Source organism: Polistes canadensis, unplaced genomic scaffold (genome assembly GCF_001313835.1).
Source record: "Polistes canadensis isolate GaletaPanama2010 unplaced genomic scaffold, ASM131383v1 scaffold_96, whole genome shotgun sequence".
Lineage (NCBI taxonomy): Eukaryota > Metazoa > Arthropoda > Insecta > Hymenoptera > Vespidae > Polistes > Polistes canadensis.
The window spans coordinates 38,684-54,261 of record NW_014569643.1 but is presented as its reverse complement, the minus strand read 5'-3'; the positions used below and the strand labels follow the sequence as shown (position 1 = coordinate 54,261).

Sequence of the window (15,578 nt, the reverse complement as noted above, 5' to 3'; positions counted from 1 at the left end):
CTCTCTCTCTCTCTCTCTCTCTCTCTTTGATTTCATCTTTCTTTTCTCCCGTTCTCCAAAAAGCAAACTCATCCTTTTCTCCCCTCCATTTTTTCTTTACAACCCCCTCTTCCTTTTTCGTCTCCCTCGTATATATATTCGACATCGTCTTTTTTAACTTCGACTTCGACTTCTTCTTATTATTCTTATTCTTGTTCCGTTTCCGCCTTCCAAAGTTTTTGGGGTAACGCGCGAGTTAACTTTTTCGCGATAGTTTGTGTGCTGTACTTAAAAACTTCAAGTAACATCTTCGTCGGGACAAAATTAGTTGTCCCGAGGCTTTTACTACCTCCTCTATCTACTGTTGTTCGTTCACATAACCAAGAACGGTACTTGCTGATTTTATCGGATCGATATATTCGATCGGTATAATACCGGAACTATCGAATCCGTGGATCGTCCTCAGCGTGTCAGTGTCTTCTCGTTCTCTTCGTCGTCCGACTTCTTGGGAATTAATCGAGACTCGTAATTCAGAAAGGACGAAGAGAGTAAGCTTCTTCTTCTTCTTCTTCTTTTTCTTCTTCTTCTTCTTCTTCTTCTTCTTCCGAGGTCGTCGTTCTTCTTCAACTTCGTATTCTTCTTCTACTTCTACTTCTTCCTCTTCTTCTTCTTCTTCTTCTTCTTCATTAGATCGTCTCTGCCAAACTTTTTATTTACCGTAAGTACCTTTTCTTATTTCCTTGACTTCTTTCTTTTTTATCATCATCATCATCATTATCATCATCTTTATATCTTCTTTATGGTTTTCTTGTAATTAATTAAATTTTTTATTCATTCTTGATAAAAAAAAAAAAAAAAAGAAAAGCAAAAAAATATCTGAAACATTTGTCGAAAGAAATTAATATAAATTTATGTATTAAAATTAGAGAATAAATTAGAATAAATTTGAATAGATTTAATCGAGTTTACTAGTTTATATTCCTTAAGAAGTTTAGTCGATAATCGATAGATACAAACACACACACAAACACACATATATATATATATATTCGAGAGAAGGAAGCGACCGGCTTTCAACTCGCGTTATGTAATACGGCGATCGAAACCGCGCGAGAGTTCTTCTCCCTAAGAATAAATTGCGATTATTGAGTTTCGCGGTGCGGAGAGAACGTTAACATTATTAACGGGATTTATAAAAGGGGAGGAATGTCAGTTGACAAGGTTTTCTTTTGGCAGCAATGACGACGATACAGTCAACGGAGTTTGTTCAGTTTCTATCGGCTAAGTTCTACTTACTTACGTTTATTATTCCTCTATTCTTATTCCCATTAAACAAACTTCTTCTTGTTTCTCTTATTTGCGAAATTCTATCACTTCCTCCTTCCCCTACTCTTCCACCTCAACCTCCACCACCATCTTATCTTCCTTCACCCTTTTCTTTTCCTACTCCTAAACTTGCGTTTCATATTTTGACGTATAAAATATTTGACATTATACTAGACGTATTACAATTTGCTAATCGAAGTGACGTGTAAATATATCTTTAACATGTTGTCCGTTAATTGCACACACGACGACACTTTTTATAGACTGGGTAAGTGTCTCATTTGTAAATTATCATTTATACTCAATTATTATTATTATTATTATTATTATCATTATTATTATTATTATTATTATTATTATTATTATATATATATAAATATTACATATACCGGCCCCATAATTATATATAATTTATAATTTATTTCTATATTTATAACATCGTAAGCTCTCCGAACTTGGGTAACTTATTAACATACATTATTATTTAAAAATATTCAACTCTTATATTATTTTTTGTTGTTTTTTTCCATGAAAAATATATCGTTAAAAAAAGGAAAATAAAATCGATAAAGTTAGGAGGATGGGTATATTATCGAACGTGTTTCGTACATTGCATAACATGTTTTAATATTATGTATTGTCGTCGATACTGCTGGGCCCGAAAGCTCGACGTGTATCATCATCTCTCACTCGCATTGCTTTTCACCGTCCTAATTGCGAGATATTGAGCCGATTACTCGACACATATGTATATCGGCCATCAAATATTATAATCCCTAGATATACTCAGCAAATTGGCAAGGCCGTCGAGAGAGATCCTACCGGCTAGCCGTGAGGGGAATTTCGTAATCGTTCTTTGCTGCTCGTTCGACACCGTGTGTATGTGTCTCTCTATATAATAATACAGAAGGGAACTTAGCCTCGCTGTTTTCGCTCGTAAATTTTTCGAAGATATCGAATGCCGACGCTATTTATATGGCTAATAAACGAGATTGAATTTGTCTCGACGAACGGCTCGGGCTCGAATCGACCGATACTTTTTTTTTATTTTCTTCTTCTTCTTTTTCTTTTTATTTTTCTTTTTCTTTTTCTTTTTTTTTTTATTCCCCTTTTTACGATCGTTTTCTTTTTGATCCAAAGTTCCGTTTTGAATAAATAATATGTCGCGTTAAAAGAAAAGAAAAAAAAAAGGCCTCTCCTCTCCCCCGCTCCCCCCCCCCCGCCCCAAAACTAATTAGAGTTTACAAGGTGACGCGATCGTTCGTTCGAATAAATTAATTATTTATGTTTTATAGAGTTGTGTTTTGTTGTTTAAAAAGGATCGACAGCGAATTTCGCGATCGCGTCATATTTCGTTATTTAGAAATCGATCGACATTAAATCCGATCCGTACGAATAATCGATATGTGCAAGATTTATTTATTTTTTTTTTTTTTTTCTAAACACATAATCGTTCCACGATTCTTTCGTAAGATTTTTGTTTCGTTTGTTTGTGCGCTTGGGTGCATATGTTAATTAACATATTATTATTATACATTTTATATATATATATATATATATATATATATACATATATTAATATATTTTTTCCGAGACATTTTTTTATCGGACAGTAATTTGGCGTACGTGCGACAATCGATTCGAAAAAAAAATAAACATAATATGTAAATTTATAGAACGGACTAGGATATTTTTTATTTCTATTTTGTTCTCTCTTTCTCACTCTCTCTCTCTCTCTCTCTCTCTCTCTCTCTCTCTTAAATATTCTAAATACTTTCTAATGCACAGGTATATGCACATGTACTCGTACACCTATCACCATGTTTTTTACCTCCAACTTTAATGGAAAAGTAAGCAATTTAGAAAGTTAGCGTGACAACCTATTGACGATTGAATTCTTATGTTATTTTCATGTTTTTTAGACGAAAAATATAAAAAAGAAAAATTCAAATCGAACGATAATAAGTTACCCGTGTTTTATTTTTTAATTATTTCATCTTCAATTCAAATAATCTGTTTGATCGTCGCGTGCAAAGTCAATTTGATAACGCGAAGGTGTTGTTAGATCCAATCATCGTAAACGGTAGCTTGTTAGATATAGATAATCTTGCCGATCAATAATAATAACTTCTGAATTTCGGTTTTATCTTATAATGATGATCATCGTGGAATTCGTTCGTTTTGTTTGACGTAAAAAAAGAAAAAAAGGAAAAAAAAATTCCTACAATTACGGAGATAGATAGATATGTATGTGTAGAGAGAGAGAGAGAGAGAGAGAGAGAGAGAGTGTGAGAGAGTGGGTGGGAAGAAAATCGTACGACGTTTATTATGTTCCCTTTCGATGATCTCCGCGAGTTCAGTCATTTGCAGAAAGTCCTTATCGAAATATAATATATTATAGGACATAAATAGTCGCGTGATCGACAAATAGGTCAAGCTAATGCGATAATATGCATTATTATAACTTTATTCGCTTACGTTTCTCGATATTTTCCAGAAGGAGAAGAACCAGGAAGAAATTGAACATATGTAATACAAACAAACACATGAACATACATACATACATACATATGTTCCTTTACTGATTTCTTCTCTCATTGTTTGAAATAAATATTTTGATAACATATAGCAACTGTTGTGTTAAACGTTATTATATTAAAAATATATCTACGAGTCGATGAACAATTTTTTTCCTAAGAAAGGAAGCAAACAACCGAGCATGCAAGTAAGCAAGCAAGCAAGCAAGCAAGCAAGATAAAAAGTTACTTCCATTGTTCTTTCAATATGATCAAATTAAAACATATCGTCGATAAAAATCTATATAATAACGAAATGATAAGTTGATTAAAAGAAAAAAAAAAAAAAAAAAAAAAAACGGAATAAGATCGGGAGGTTAGGAGGGGGGATCGATCCGGTCGTTATTATTGGTTCGTTGTCGCGATGACGCGAAGAGAAATGGATAATGGACAATAAAAACTTATATGACGATTAGTAAATCGATCGAGAAAAATTTGCAAGAGAAAGAAAACGAATTGAATTCTCTTTTTTTATACTTCGCGTCTGTCTGCTTGCTGGCTGCCTGGCTGGCTGGCTGGTCACATTGGTGAACGGGAGTCAACGCGATGACACGCCGTTATCGGCGCATCGTAAATAAAAGAATCTCTCTTCGCAAATAACAGTGGGACACTCGTAATCGTTCGGTTGCAAGAACAAGAGAAGAGACAGACACGACGTACAATGTGACAAACGGAGAGGAGGAGAGACATATAGTAGACAATCACATATATATATATATATACCATCATGCACATGCACAAAACCACACACACGATATGCAGCGTGCACTTTTTCGCCCTTTATCCCGCCTCTCTTTTTCTTTATCGCGTGTATTCACGCTTATACATGTGTATGTATATATATGGTTGGTCGTGTATACGTCTGTTGTGTGTGTATGTGCACTGCATTCCATTTGATTCGTCTCTCCAACTATTTAGACAGTGAGAGAGAGAGAGAGAGAGAGGGAGACGGAGGAGAAAGAGAAAAAGACAGAAAAAAACAATACTAATGCGGAGAAAGGCTGCACATGAATCTGTTTTCTTTTCTTTATCTCATTTCATAATAATATTTTCTATTACTCTCTCTATTTATACGTGGGATACGTTTAAACGTGTATCTCGTTTACAAGCTCTTTCCAACTATAGTGTAGAGAAAGAGTGAAAGATTTAAAACAAAACAAAATATATATATATATGTGTATATTAACGCTGGATTCTGCTCTTTTCTCTTTATATTCGTTTCATTTTACACCATTTGTTTTTATTCATTCGTATATAAATATTTAAAATGCATTTAATTAATCATTTCATATGGGTATAATATATTGATTATTTTAGAAAGAAATAGAAAGAGAAATAGGAAGAGATAATTAATTAATATGAATGAAAGTACGCGGATAGTTTAAAATGAATTGTACTTTATTATTTAATTTATCCATTTACTTTACTTTTCCATTAATCTGTATCTATTCGTAGATAAAGATACGTGTAATATATCATTTGAAAAAAAAAGCGAGAGAAGATTAAAAGACAGGAGTTATCAAAATTAAGATAATAAAGTATATAAAGCCTAAGGGTACATAAATTGTAATAATTTATATTCCACATGTTTATATTTTCTTCTACTTCTTTGAAATTATCATCCATACTTTGTCTCTTATCTTTTTTTCACTCCCTTATCTTATTCTTCTTCCGCTCGGTTATTTTTTTCTCTTTATTATTCTTACATTATTTTTTTTTCTTCACTTCATTATTACTCTTTCTTTTTTTTTTTGTTTGTTTCCTTTCCTTCACATTCGTTCACAGGTGTGACGTTAGAGAGTCTCGAGATGTTACTCTCCGGTGCTTGGTTCGAGGTTATAGCCGCAACACTTCTCACTATTTTACTCCTGGCTACTAGTTATCGGCCACCTTGGTGGTTCTGGACCGGAACTACTCATAAATCTAATGGTAAGTTTGCCATACAATATTTTATTATATCGATCATATATTTTATTTTAATTATAAAAAATTAGTGCTAATCGACGAGTACACGTCGTCATTAAATTAATGACAATATTTTTGTGTTACGAGAAGTATTATACACGTCGATCACAGCTATTAGGTTAATTAAGATTCTTCTAAATTTCTCGTTCGATATTTAATCAATTTTCTTTTTAATTATTCTAATCGTTGAAATCAATTTCAAATACTTAACGATTTACTTTTTAATTCATGATTTTATACAACTCTGCAAATTATTATCATTAATAATATATGTAAATTCTTACTATTTTCTTCGTTTTTATCGATCGCACATGTTTTAATCACGAATAACATACGACCAGATATACATTCTTGCTTTTGAAATAGATATTTTCTTTCTCAAGGATCTCGCATTTGCAATATTGTAACACATGATTTCTCTAACGGATCAGAGATAAATATCTTTACCCTTTCAATCGTGCAGTTATAAATTTGTCATAGAAAGAAAATAAAGATATAATATAATGAAAGAAAAGTGAAGGAAAAATTAGGGAAAAAAATTTTATATAAAAATAAAAAAAATGAAAAAAAATATATATATATATATATATATATATGAAAAAAATGAAAAAGATAATATCATGAGACATAGTAAGAATTTGAAAGTTTCAACGCGTAGTACGCCCCGCTGTTCGTGCTACACATATTATCGAAGTGACGTAAATGAGAGAGTAGACGAGAACGTATGTGTTTAGTACGTACATGCATACATACTTACAATTAGACACAGATATATGTATAAGTGTAATAGTATGTATACTATGCTTATATATACGATGCAAAAGGTCAATGAAACGATTAGACGATCGTATCAAGGTCGACCGATAACTAGATTTTTATCTGACGCTTATCGTTTAATATTATATATTCGACAAAATGAATATTACGCTTATGTTTCGTGTGATCTATAAGCTCGTATGCGTGTATTATTATTTCCTCATTTAATCAATTCGTTGGCACGTGTTATCTCTATCTATCTTTCTTCCTTTCTTTCTTCGTCATATTTTTTCTTCTTTTCTATTTTTCTTCTTCTGTATAATATATCTTATACGATTTTATTTCTTTTTCTTTTTTTTTTTTTTTTTTCCTTTCGAGATTCTATCATCCTCCTCTAATTATTTATATACTTAACATTAGAGAAAAAATTGTGGATGATGATAGAGTTAAACTTATATACGATGATAGCTTATAATCTACGGTTTAACACATACACACATCGATACGTGTTTATCTTAACGATGGCGAAGTTGAATTATAAAACCAGTCGAGATAATACTTCTCTGATCAACGAAATTGAAAAAAAAAAAGAGAGAAAAAATAAATGATAATGGATCCTTAAGCTTTGCATAAATTTGAAATCCCTGGATCACGTGATATTACGTTGATTCTCTTTATATGGAATAGATTTTTGGAATTAGTTATTAGACGTTATACATTTCCGGTTGGCTGACAAACAAATATATATGCTAATGGACCCTTTTTTCCTAATCTGGAAGTCATGGGATCACACGGTCTTCTTATTTGATTTTTCGACTAGAGAATTGTTAGACGTTTTTATATTTCCGGTGGGTTGAGAAACAAAAAAAACAAAGAACCAAAATTTATAATAGAGATCCTCTTCCATAAATTGAAAGGGTTCACGGGATCACGTGAGGATTCACCATTGGACGGACGTTTTTATATTTCCGGTGGTTTAGACGGAAAAAAAACCTCCATCATAATGATAATGTATTCTTCATTTTCGAAGATTATTTTATACAATTCTAATAATCGAATATTTAAAAAAATATTTAAGAATGAGATTATATAGGGTATTGTTACTATTTTATCGTATAAAACGTGGAAATGGGGTTTAACGACAATAGCTTTTGTTCCTCCTCAGGCATATCGGAGGAGAAGGATAGGAAACCATTTAAAACAGCACGGGACGTGCCCGGTCCGTTCTCCTTACCTATTCTTGGCACAAGATGGATATACTCCTGGATGGGATACTATAGAATGAACAAGATTCACGAGGCTTACAAAGGTAAAGACTTTGGCCTCTGTCCCTACGAATTTATTATTATTTTTTTTTTGAAAACATTTTGTCGAAATATCAATACTTTATATATTATATATTTCAATTCAATTAATATCGGGGAACAGAAAATCAAATTCTACGTAACAGTATATATCAATTTGTGATAAAGTAAAATTGTCGTAGTAAAATAAATTCGAACGAATAATTATTGTAGAGTAACGGACGGGTGGGGAGGGAGGGAGGGCGGGCGAGGGGGTGTTAAGGTTAATGTTTTAAGCTTGGAAAAACAATAAACTCATCGAACTAGCACTGTGAATGAAATTAAACAAAAAAAATAAGGGGAAAAATATATAAAAAGGAATGAAACCGAGGATGGGTGAAAACTGTGTTAGAAATTACGTAAGAGAATAAAGTAATGTCATCGAACCTTTTGAATGAATGAGAAAGATCGTTCCTCGATATCGACCAGCCCTATAATCCATGATTTAAGAGTAGATCTGAATCGACGCTACGGAGGCTTGTGCAAGGAGGAGGCATTATGGAACTGGCCAGTGATATCGGTATTTTCTCGCCATGACATTGAGCTGGTACTCAGGAAAGGATCTAGATATCCTCTTCGTCCTCCGCAAGAAGTCATATCGCACTATCGACATTCGCGACGTGATCGATATACTAATCTTGGTCTCGTAAACGAGTAAGTATAATCGATTTTTACCCTTAAACATGTACATATATATATATATATATATATATATATATATATTTATAATCGATGTATTTAACTCTTTAATGCATGACTTGTTTTTTATCAATAAAAAAGAAAAAAGAAACAAGGGAATATACGGGTTTTGCAGGTTTAATAATATATTTTTGTCGATCGCGTCCGATATAATTAATACAAAATATTATAAATTATGTAAAAAGAAAAAAGAAAAAAAGAGAAATAAAAAAAAAAGGAACAAAAGTGATATTGTTGCGCCCCCATAAATTACTAACTAAATTTATTATATTTATTGATTTTTCGAAAGAGCATGCATATAAGATGTTAATTAACATTTTGATTGCCAACGTTGTTGCGAAATCGATTTAGAATTGTGTCAATTTCCACGACACATTCTTATTGCAAATTTGTTCGTATTATGTTAATGTCGTTGGGTAAAAAGATATCTTAAAATACGACGTGAGATATGATAGGCGTGGGCAATCAAATTGTTCATCATATATTTATTATCGTTTAAATTCAATACAATGTGTCACCATTAATTTCTATCCTTTTTTTTGTTTTTTCCTTTTTTTTTTCTTTTTTGGTTTTCTACATTTCCGTTTGTTTTAACAACGACGTTTATCTACGACACACCATCATCACCAAATATTACAACCAACAACAACACCATCGCCATCACCACCGTGCACACAAACACACACAGACAAGGCGAGACTTGGCTAAAGCTTCGTTCTGCTCTAACTCCGGAACTCACTGGTGCTAGCACGGTTCTCGGCTTCTTTCCTGCTCTAAATATCGTCTGCGACGGTTTCATCGAGCTCATACGAAAACGTAGAACCATGTTTGGCGTTGTGGGATTCGAAGAACTCGCATATAAAATGGGACTCGAGAGTGAGTTTATCATCATCTCTTTTTTTTATTTTTTCTCCTTCTTTTTCTTCTTCTTTTTCTTCTTCTTCTTCTTCGCTTTATTTAATCTTTTTTTTTTTCGTGGCACGAAAAATATTCTACGCGATGTTTATCACACATTTGTAATTATTTTTATTAAATAATCAATATCTCATTTTATATTATAAATTTGATTAATTAAAATCGAATATTTTATAATTCGAATTTCTAATTGATCGCGAGAGACTACTTTGCATAGGCTGTCAGATTAATTAGCGAATAAAATAGAAGACGTTTATTTATATGACCAATATTTTTATAATAAAAAAATTACATTCATTCATTTTAATACTCAATTTGCATAATTATTAGGTTAATGCATAATCAAATAAGTTAATCACATTTCGCTTGAATAAATATTTGTTCAAAACACCCTTCGAACTCGTACGTCACGTTAAGAAAGACATCCTCCCCTCCCTCTTTCTAAATGTTGGAAATTGTTTTAACAAACGTCGCGTTTAATAAAATGATTATAACAAATAAATCGCTTATTAAAATGATAATAAGAATAAAATTGCAAAATTAAAAATACTAACTTTTAAATTACTCGAATTCGATTACTTAAAAATAAATACAAATTGATGAAGCAAATAACAACGTTTGAAAATAAATCGAATTGAAAGGGTTAAATATATGAAACGACAGACTGATATATAAATCAATCTAATAATTATAGGAATTTTGTCGGAACGATAGTTTTCAATTGATACAATCGAATCTACGTATATTTAGCTAATCGTCCGGATAATAACACAATGTTTCCTTTCTCGTATCGAATATCGAACATTTGCACGTTAACTTTTCTTTATTTTTATTTGCTTTATTTGTTTTTTCTTTTTTCATGGTCATCGTTTACGAAAATTTTTTTTATCAAATTATCGATTTGTTTTGTTGAGAAGGCTTTTCGAATTTTAATAAAAGAACGTGATTTTTATGATATTACATGTAACACAAACCCTTTGTAATAAATTGTCGAGGTAAATGGAAATGAAAAATCGTTAATATCTTATCTCTTGTTTTCCGAAAGGTACTTGTACGTTGATTCTGGGTCGGCATCTTGGCTTCTTAAAGCCGGATTCGAGCGACACGCTTACTGCAAGATTAGCGGAAGCAGTTAGAATTCATTTCACGGCCTCGCGAGATGCCTTTTATGGGTTGCCGCTTTGGAAGGTGCTACCCACATCCGCATATAAACAGCTGATTGAGAGCGAGGATGCTATTTACAAGTTGGTATCGAATATTTATCATTTTATCATTTTTTATACATTTTGCTTTTATCGAAATAATTTGAATAAATGAATAGGAAATATATTGAACGATAAAATCAAATAAAACAATTGAATTTAAATTTTCATATTATAATATACAGGATGTTCTATAATAATAATAATAATTGATGATGATGATACAAGAGGGATAAGGATCACGAGGGAATATGATTTTATCAAATTTTCAAATTGATTTATTTCGAAAACGATATATTGCACGAACAAATTTTATTCTACATTATTGACATAATATTTCTCTATTACTCGTATAATATCAGACAAAAATTGGAGAAGAATTTTCGATTTTTTTCTTTTAATTGGAACTCGTTTTTCCTTGTTTTTTTTCTTTTTTTTCCAGTATAATTTCGGAATTAATGGAAGCAACGATAATCGAAAAAAAAAACGACGCCCGAGACGAATCCGTGGAGGCAGTTTATCAATCGATTTTACGACAGAAATCGTTAGACATAAGGGATAAAAAGGCAGCCATAGTGGACTTTATTGCGGCTGGTATACACACAGTGAGGCCGTCATAATATTCTAGTTTATAACTTTTCGTATGTATATACTTATGGAATTTCGATTATATCAAAATGTATATGTTAATTTAAACGATTTCTAGGAATCGTCAAAGATCGTTCGATTTCTCTCATTATATATAATACGATCTCTCGAAACGTTGAAACTACGTCTAACTTTTTTTAAATATAATCGAGCTTTCATGAAAAAATAACATCGAAGAGATCGCATAAGCGAGAGGATAAAAAATATTTTATGGTTTTATAAGAAACTTGTAGTAATCCGTACTTATAATATTTTCACGTGTCTCCTCTCTTCATTTTTATATATTACGAGAATATTTGTATTTTTATATTTTGAAAAAAAATGAAGGATATTATTAAGTTAATAAAAATCTAACAATATCGTATAAAATGTTATACAATAGGGAATTAAATAAGTTTCATGGTGTGTTACATATAAAGACATTTAGTTGATTCGTTTGTTCACAGTTGGGTAATACCTTAGTCTTTCTCTTCCACATGATAGGAAGTAATCCAAAAGTACAACAGACCTTATACGAGGAAGCCATGTCGTTGGCACCACCAGGTTGCGATCTGACCGTTGATGATCTTCGAAAAGCACGTTATTTGCGTGCCTGCATTACCGAAGCGTTCAGGTAAATAACTTCAAAGACTTTTTTTTTTTAAAAGAGTAATGAAATAATTGTGGACAACAAATAAAATATCTATTTCAAATCGTTTAACGCGTTTAGGCTCGTTCCTACTGCACCATGCATCGCAAGAATTTTAGACGAACCGATCGAATTAGACGGGTATCATCTCGATACTGGGGTAAGTAAATACTTTTTCTCGATTCTCCAATTGTTAAAGTCAACGATAGTTTGATTACAGAGATTTCAAATACGGTTAAAAACTTAACTAATCGGAACTGTACTTAAAGTCTTCACTTTTCTTCTATCTTCTTCATCCCAGACGGTAGTTCTCTTGCATACATGGGTAGCTGGATTAGACGAGAATAACTTTAAGAATGCGTCCAAATGCGAGCCTGAAAGATGGCTGAATCCTACGGTACCACATTCGCCATTACTGGTAGCTCCTTTCGGTTCTGGTCGAAGAATCTGCCCAGGCAAACGCTTTGTGGAACTTGCTCTACAACTTATCCTAGCTAAGGTTGGTAATTATACAGTAATACGTGATTCCGTTCATATTTTACTTGCTTGTTTTATAATTCCTCTTCCCCCGTGATATCGTTTAATATATCATAATACATTTCTCTCTTTTTTTTGTTTTTTTTTCAACATATCTGCAATATTTTCTCACGAACAAAATTACGCGTTCAATTTTTTTCAACGAAATTACTTACAGTCAAAAAAGAAAAAAAAGTAAGAAATCGATTAAAACTAGGACAAAATTTGCATTATTTTCCTTTTTATCATCGTCGTACTTGTCCTTCGGTAAATCGTTATAACAATTTAGAAAGAAAATTATTAATGAGCATGGAATGTCGATAAAAATCAGACCTTGAAAACATTTCCAACGCGGCGAAAGATCATTTTCTCTTTGAGATCGTCGAAGAATTATAAAAAAAAAAAAGATGAGAAAGTCAAATTCTTGAAAAAATGTTAATCCTAAATTAGGTGAAAACAAAAAATAAATACTTTATCGCGTGTATAACGGATTATTATTGAAAATATCAGGATTGTGAGTAATCTTTTTTTTTGTGTTTCTTTTTCAAATTTTCGCAGATCGTTCGAGAATTCGAAATCATAGTAAACGATAAACTCGATCTACAATTCGAGTTTATTCTCGCACCGAAAAGTCCGGTCTCGCTCGGTTTTCGAGATCGCGTGGAGGTGGTATGAAAAAAAAAAAAAAAAAACAAAAGAAAAAGGAAAAAAAGGAAAAAAAAAACTACGAATAAAAGAGATCGAACAGAATAAGAAGACCAAACGAGAACGAATGAACGCCTTGCCAAATTGCGTTTATCAATTCGTGTCGTATATATAATATGTTGTACATTAAAATAAGCGCGAAAAATAATGTTTAAGCATTCGACGACGTTTATCATTTTCATTGATTGATCTATGAAAAAAAAGAACTTTCATCTTTTAAAAAAAAAAAAAAAAAAATCTTTTCCTTTTAATTAGCAATATTGTTAACTCGTTGCACTCGACGAATCTTATATCAATTGATTTAACAATTCTATCAATGTGTTTTCGTAATATTTCCATTTTCTTATTTTGATTTTTTAATTAAATCAACGAACGTACGAACAACAATAACAATAAGTCATGTAATGCATCTCGAGTGCTAAAGGTTAATATTCTAAAAATGTTCTAATAATAAATTATCTATTATCTTCTACGAGAGACTAATTAGGATCGTTTAACTTTGTCATTGTTGTTTATTCTTTTCTTTGTTTTTTTTTTTCTTTTCAAACATTGGCGTATCTTTTCGCATGCAATAATCATTCGAATTCCTAGAACGGTTTTTAAATTAATCGCGTTCTTGAATTAACCATTTTTTTTTTTTTTATCTTCTCGATTATCTTTCTTAGTTTTTTTATTTATACATATATATATATATTATATTTTTGTACAATTTAAAGTAAAACGATCCTTGTAATTAAGTTTAAAAATTATGTACGTCAGTGCGATAGTCAAGGCGAGTTTTCATAGAGATAAATGTGAGAAGATTATACGTCGGTATAATAAGCGAAGTGTCCTGCAATTAAACAGAGATAGATAATGGAAACTTGAAATATGAAAAAAAGGATAAAAAGAAAAAAAAAAGAAAAAAGAAAATGGGGAAAAAAAGTAAAGGGTAAAGGAAAAAAAAATAAAAAAAAAAAAAAAATAAAACGTCGCGAAAGGAAGTTGCCTGTCGTTATCGTTAAGGGTCGAAGAAATCATTTTCAAGGACTTTCGTAGCATCCAAGTGATCTCATTACCCCCAAGGAGATCTCGTCTCAAAGGTATCTCATTTTTGTTGTCGCTAAACGATTTTTCATTTTACTACTTGTACGATGTATACTCGTAAGTCTGAGAGAATCTATCATTGTGTGTGTGTGTATATATATAATATAAATACATATACATATAATATTAACGTACGTGTAGATATAATGTCACTCGTTTATCGTATGAGTAAGCATGTTGAGTGTCAAGTGCAATATATATACAAGAAAAAAAAAATATATACATATATATATATATATATATATATACATAAAATATGCGTGGGATCGAGCATTACCATTCCAAAGAAAGAATGAGAAAAAATTGACCGAAGGATTTTGAATAAATCAAAGGTTGGAACAGTTATCCGGAAATCGAAAGAAGGATTTGTTTTATACGTTCAGTGGTTTCAATTTTCTTCACGAATCCCACACACATATATTATATATATATATATAAATAATCTATACGCGTGTCCATCATACGTATCGTATTTTATATGCTCGTTTACAACATACGAATATTACAACGATGCGTTCTTTTTTCCGTAAATTTTACAAAAGAAAGAAAAAAATGAAAAAAAGAGAAACGCAAATTTAAATAAGAAGAATTGATATTTATTTTAATCGTTCAACATAATCACTTCTACGATAGACCAACATGTAAACTTTTATATTTGATATACTGAAGGATGTAATAGAGTAGTATAATATTGTTATCGACGATCTCTCTCTCTCTCTTTCTCTCTCTCTTTCTCTCTCTCTCTCTCTCTTTTGATAATGTATTTGTCATGTTTAATCTAATAGTAACGAGAGCATTTTTTACAAATCGTTTATTTATGTTAACAATACAAATGATATTGTAGCGCACAGAAAGTACGTTAGTCTCGAAACATATGTTACAGTTTATATTAGAACAATTTCTAGATTATCTGGGTGACTGAAAGGAAAGCTCCTTATCGCGTAAACCAGTAGCGTAATAAAGCGCGCCTACTGTTTACGGAGCTTTCGATAGAAATACCCTAAAGGTTCCTTACCACTTTTCTTGGTCTAAAAATGATTTTACAACGAGTTACTAACTGTAAATATATTTGATTATTTTCTCGTATACAATACGTCTTACCGTTTATTATAATTTCCATTTTTTGTTATACGACAATAACATTAATTGTACGCTAATCGTAAGATAAGAAATCGTATCTCTCTTTTTTTTCCTTTTATTTTATGGTTTTTTTTTTTTTTTTTTTTTTTTTTTT

The 15,578-nt window shown here is 31.4% G+C and overlaps 1 protein-coding gene across 5 annotated transcripts; it reads left to right on the top strand.

The window, feature by feature from the left end:
• The first annotated feature begins 6 nt into the window (after positions 1 to 6).
• On the top strand, positions 7 to 13,277 carry LOC106787266 (ecdysone 20-monooxygenase). 5 transcript variants are annotated; one of them, XM_014749479.1, is made up of 11 exons: positions 7 to 527; positions 5,667 to 5,810; positions 7,768 to 7,911; positions 8,401 to 8,599; positions 9,333 to 9,520; positions 10,605 to 10,803; positions 11,204 to 11,366; positions 11,856 to 12,022; positions 12,119 to 12,197; positions 12,339 to 12,536; positions 13,112 to 13,277. In XM_014749479.1, exons 2-11 carry the CDS (start codon positions 5,690 to 5,692, stop codon positions 13,226 to 13,228), a joined length of 1,575 nt encoding a protein of 524 aa, XP_014604965.1. In that variant the 5' UTR covers positions 7 to 527; positions 5,667 to 5,689; the 3' UTR covers positions 13,229 to 13,277. The 5 variants fall into 5 exon arrangements, 3 of the variants coding, with proteins under 3 accessions (XP_014604965.1, XP_014604966.1, XP_014604964.1); XM_014749480.1 differs by lacking the exon at positions 7 to 527 and adding an exon at positions 670 to 697; XR_001381765.1 differs by lacking the exon at positions 7 to 527 and adding an exon at positions 880 to 1,573 and having other exon boundaries at positions 12,258 to 12,536.
• Positions 13,278 to 15,578: the final 2,301 nt, after the last annotated feature.

Coding starts and splice junctions, on each gene's coding strand:
- LOC106787266 (XM_014749478.1), top strand. CDS start 1,528: ATGTTGTCCGTTAATTGCACACACGACGACACTTTTTATAGACTGG. Junction 8,600..9,332: donor AATCTTGGTCTCGTAAACGA/GTAAGTATAATC, acceptor AAACACACACAG/ACAAGGCGAGACTTGGCTAA. Junction 11,367..11,855: donor TTGCGGCTGGTATACACACA/GTGAGGCCGTCA, acceptor GTTTGTTCACAG/TTGGGTAATACCTTAGTCTT.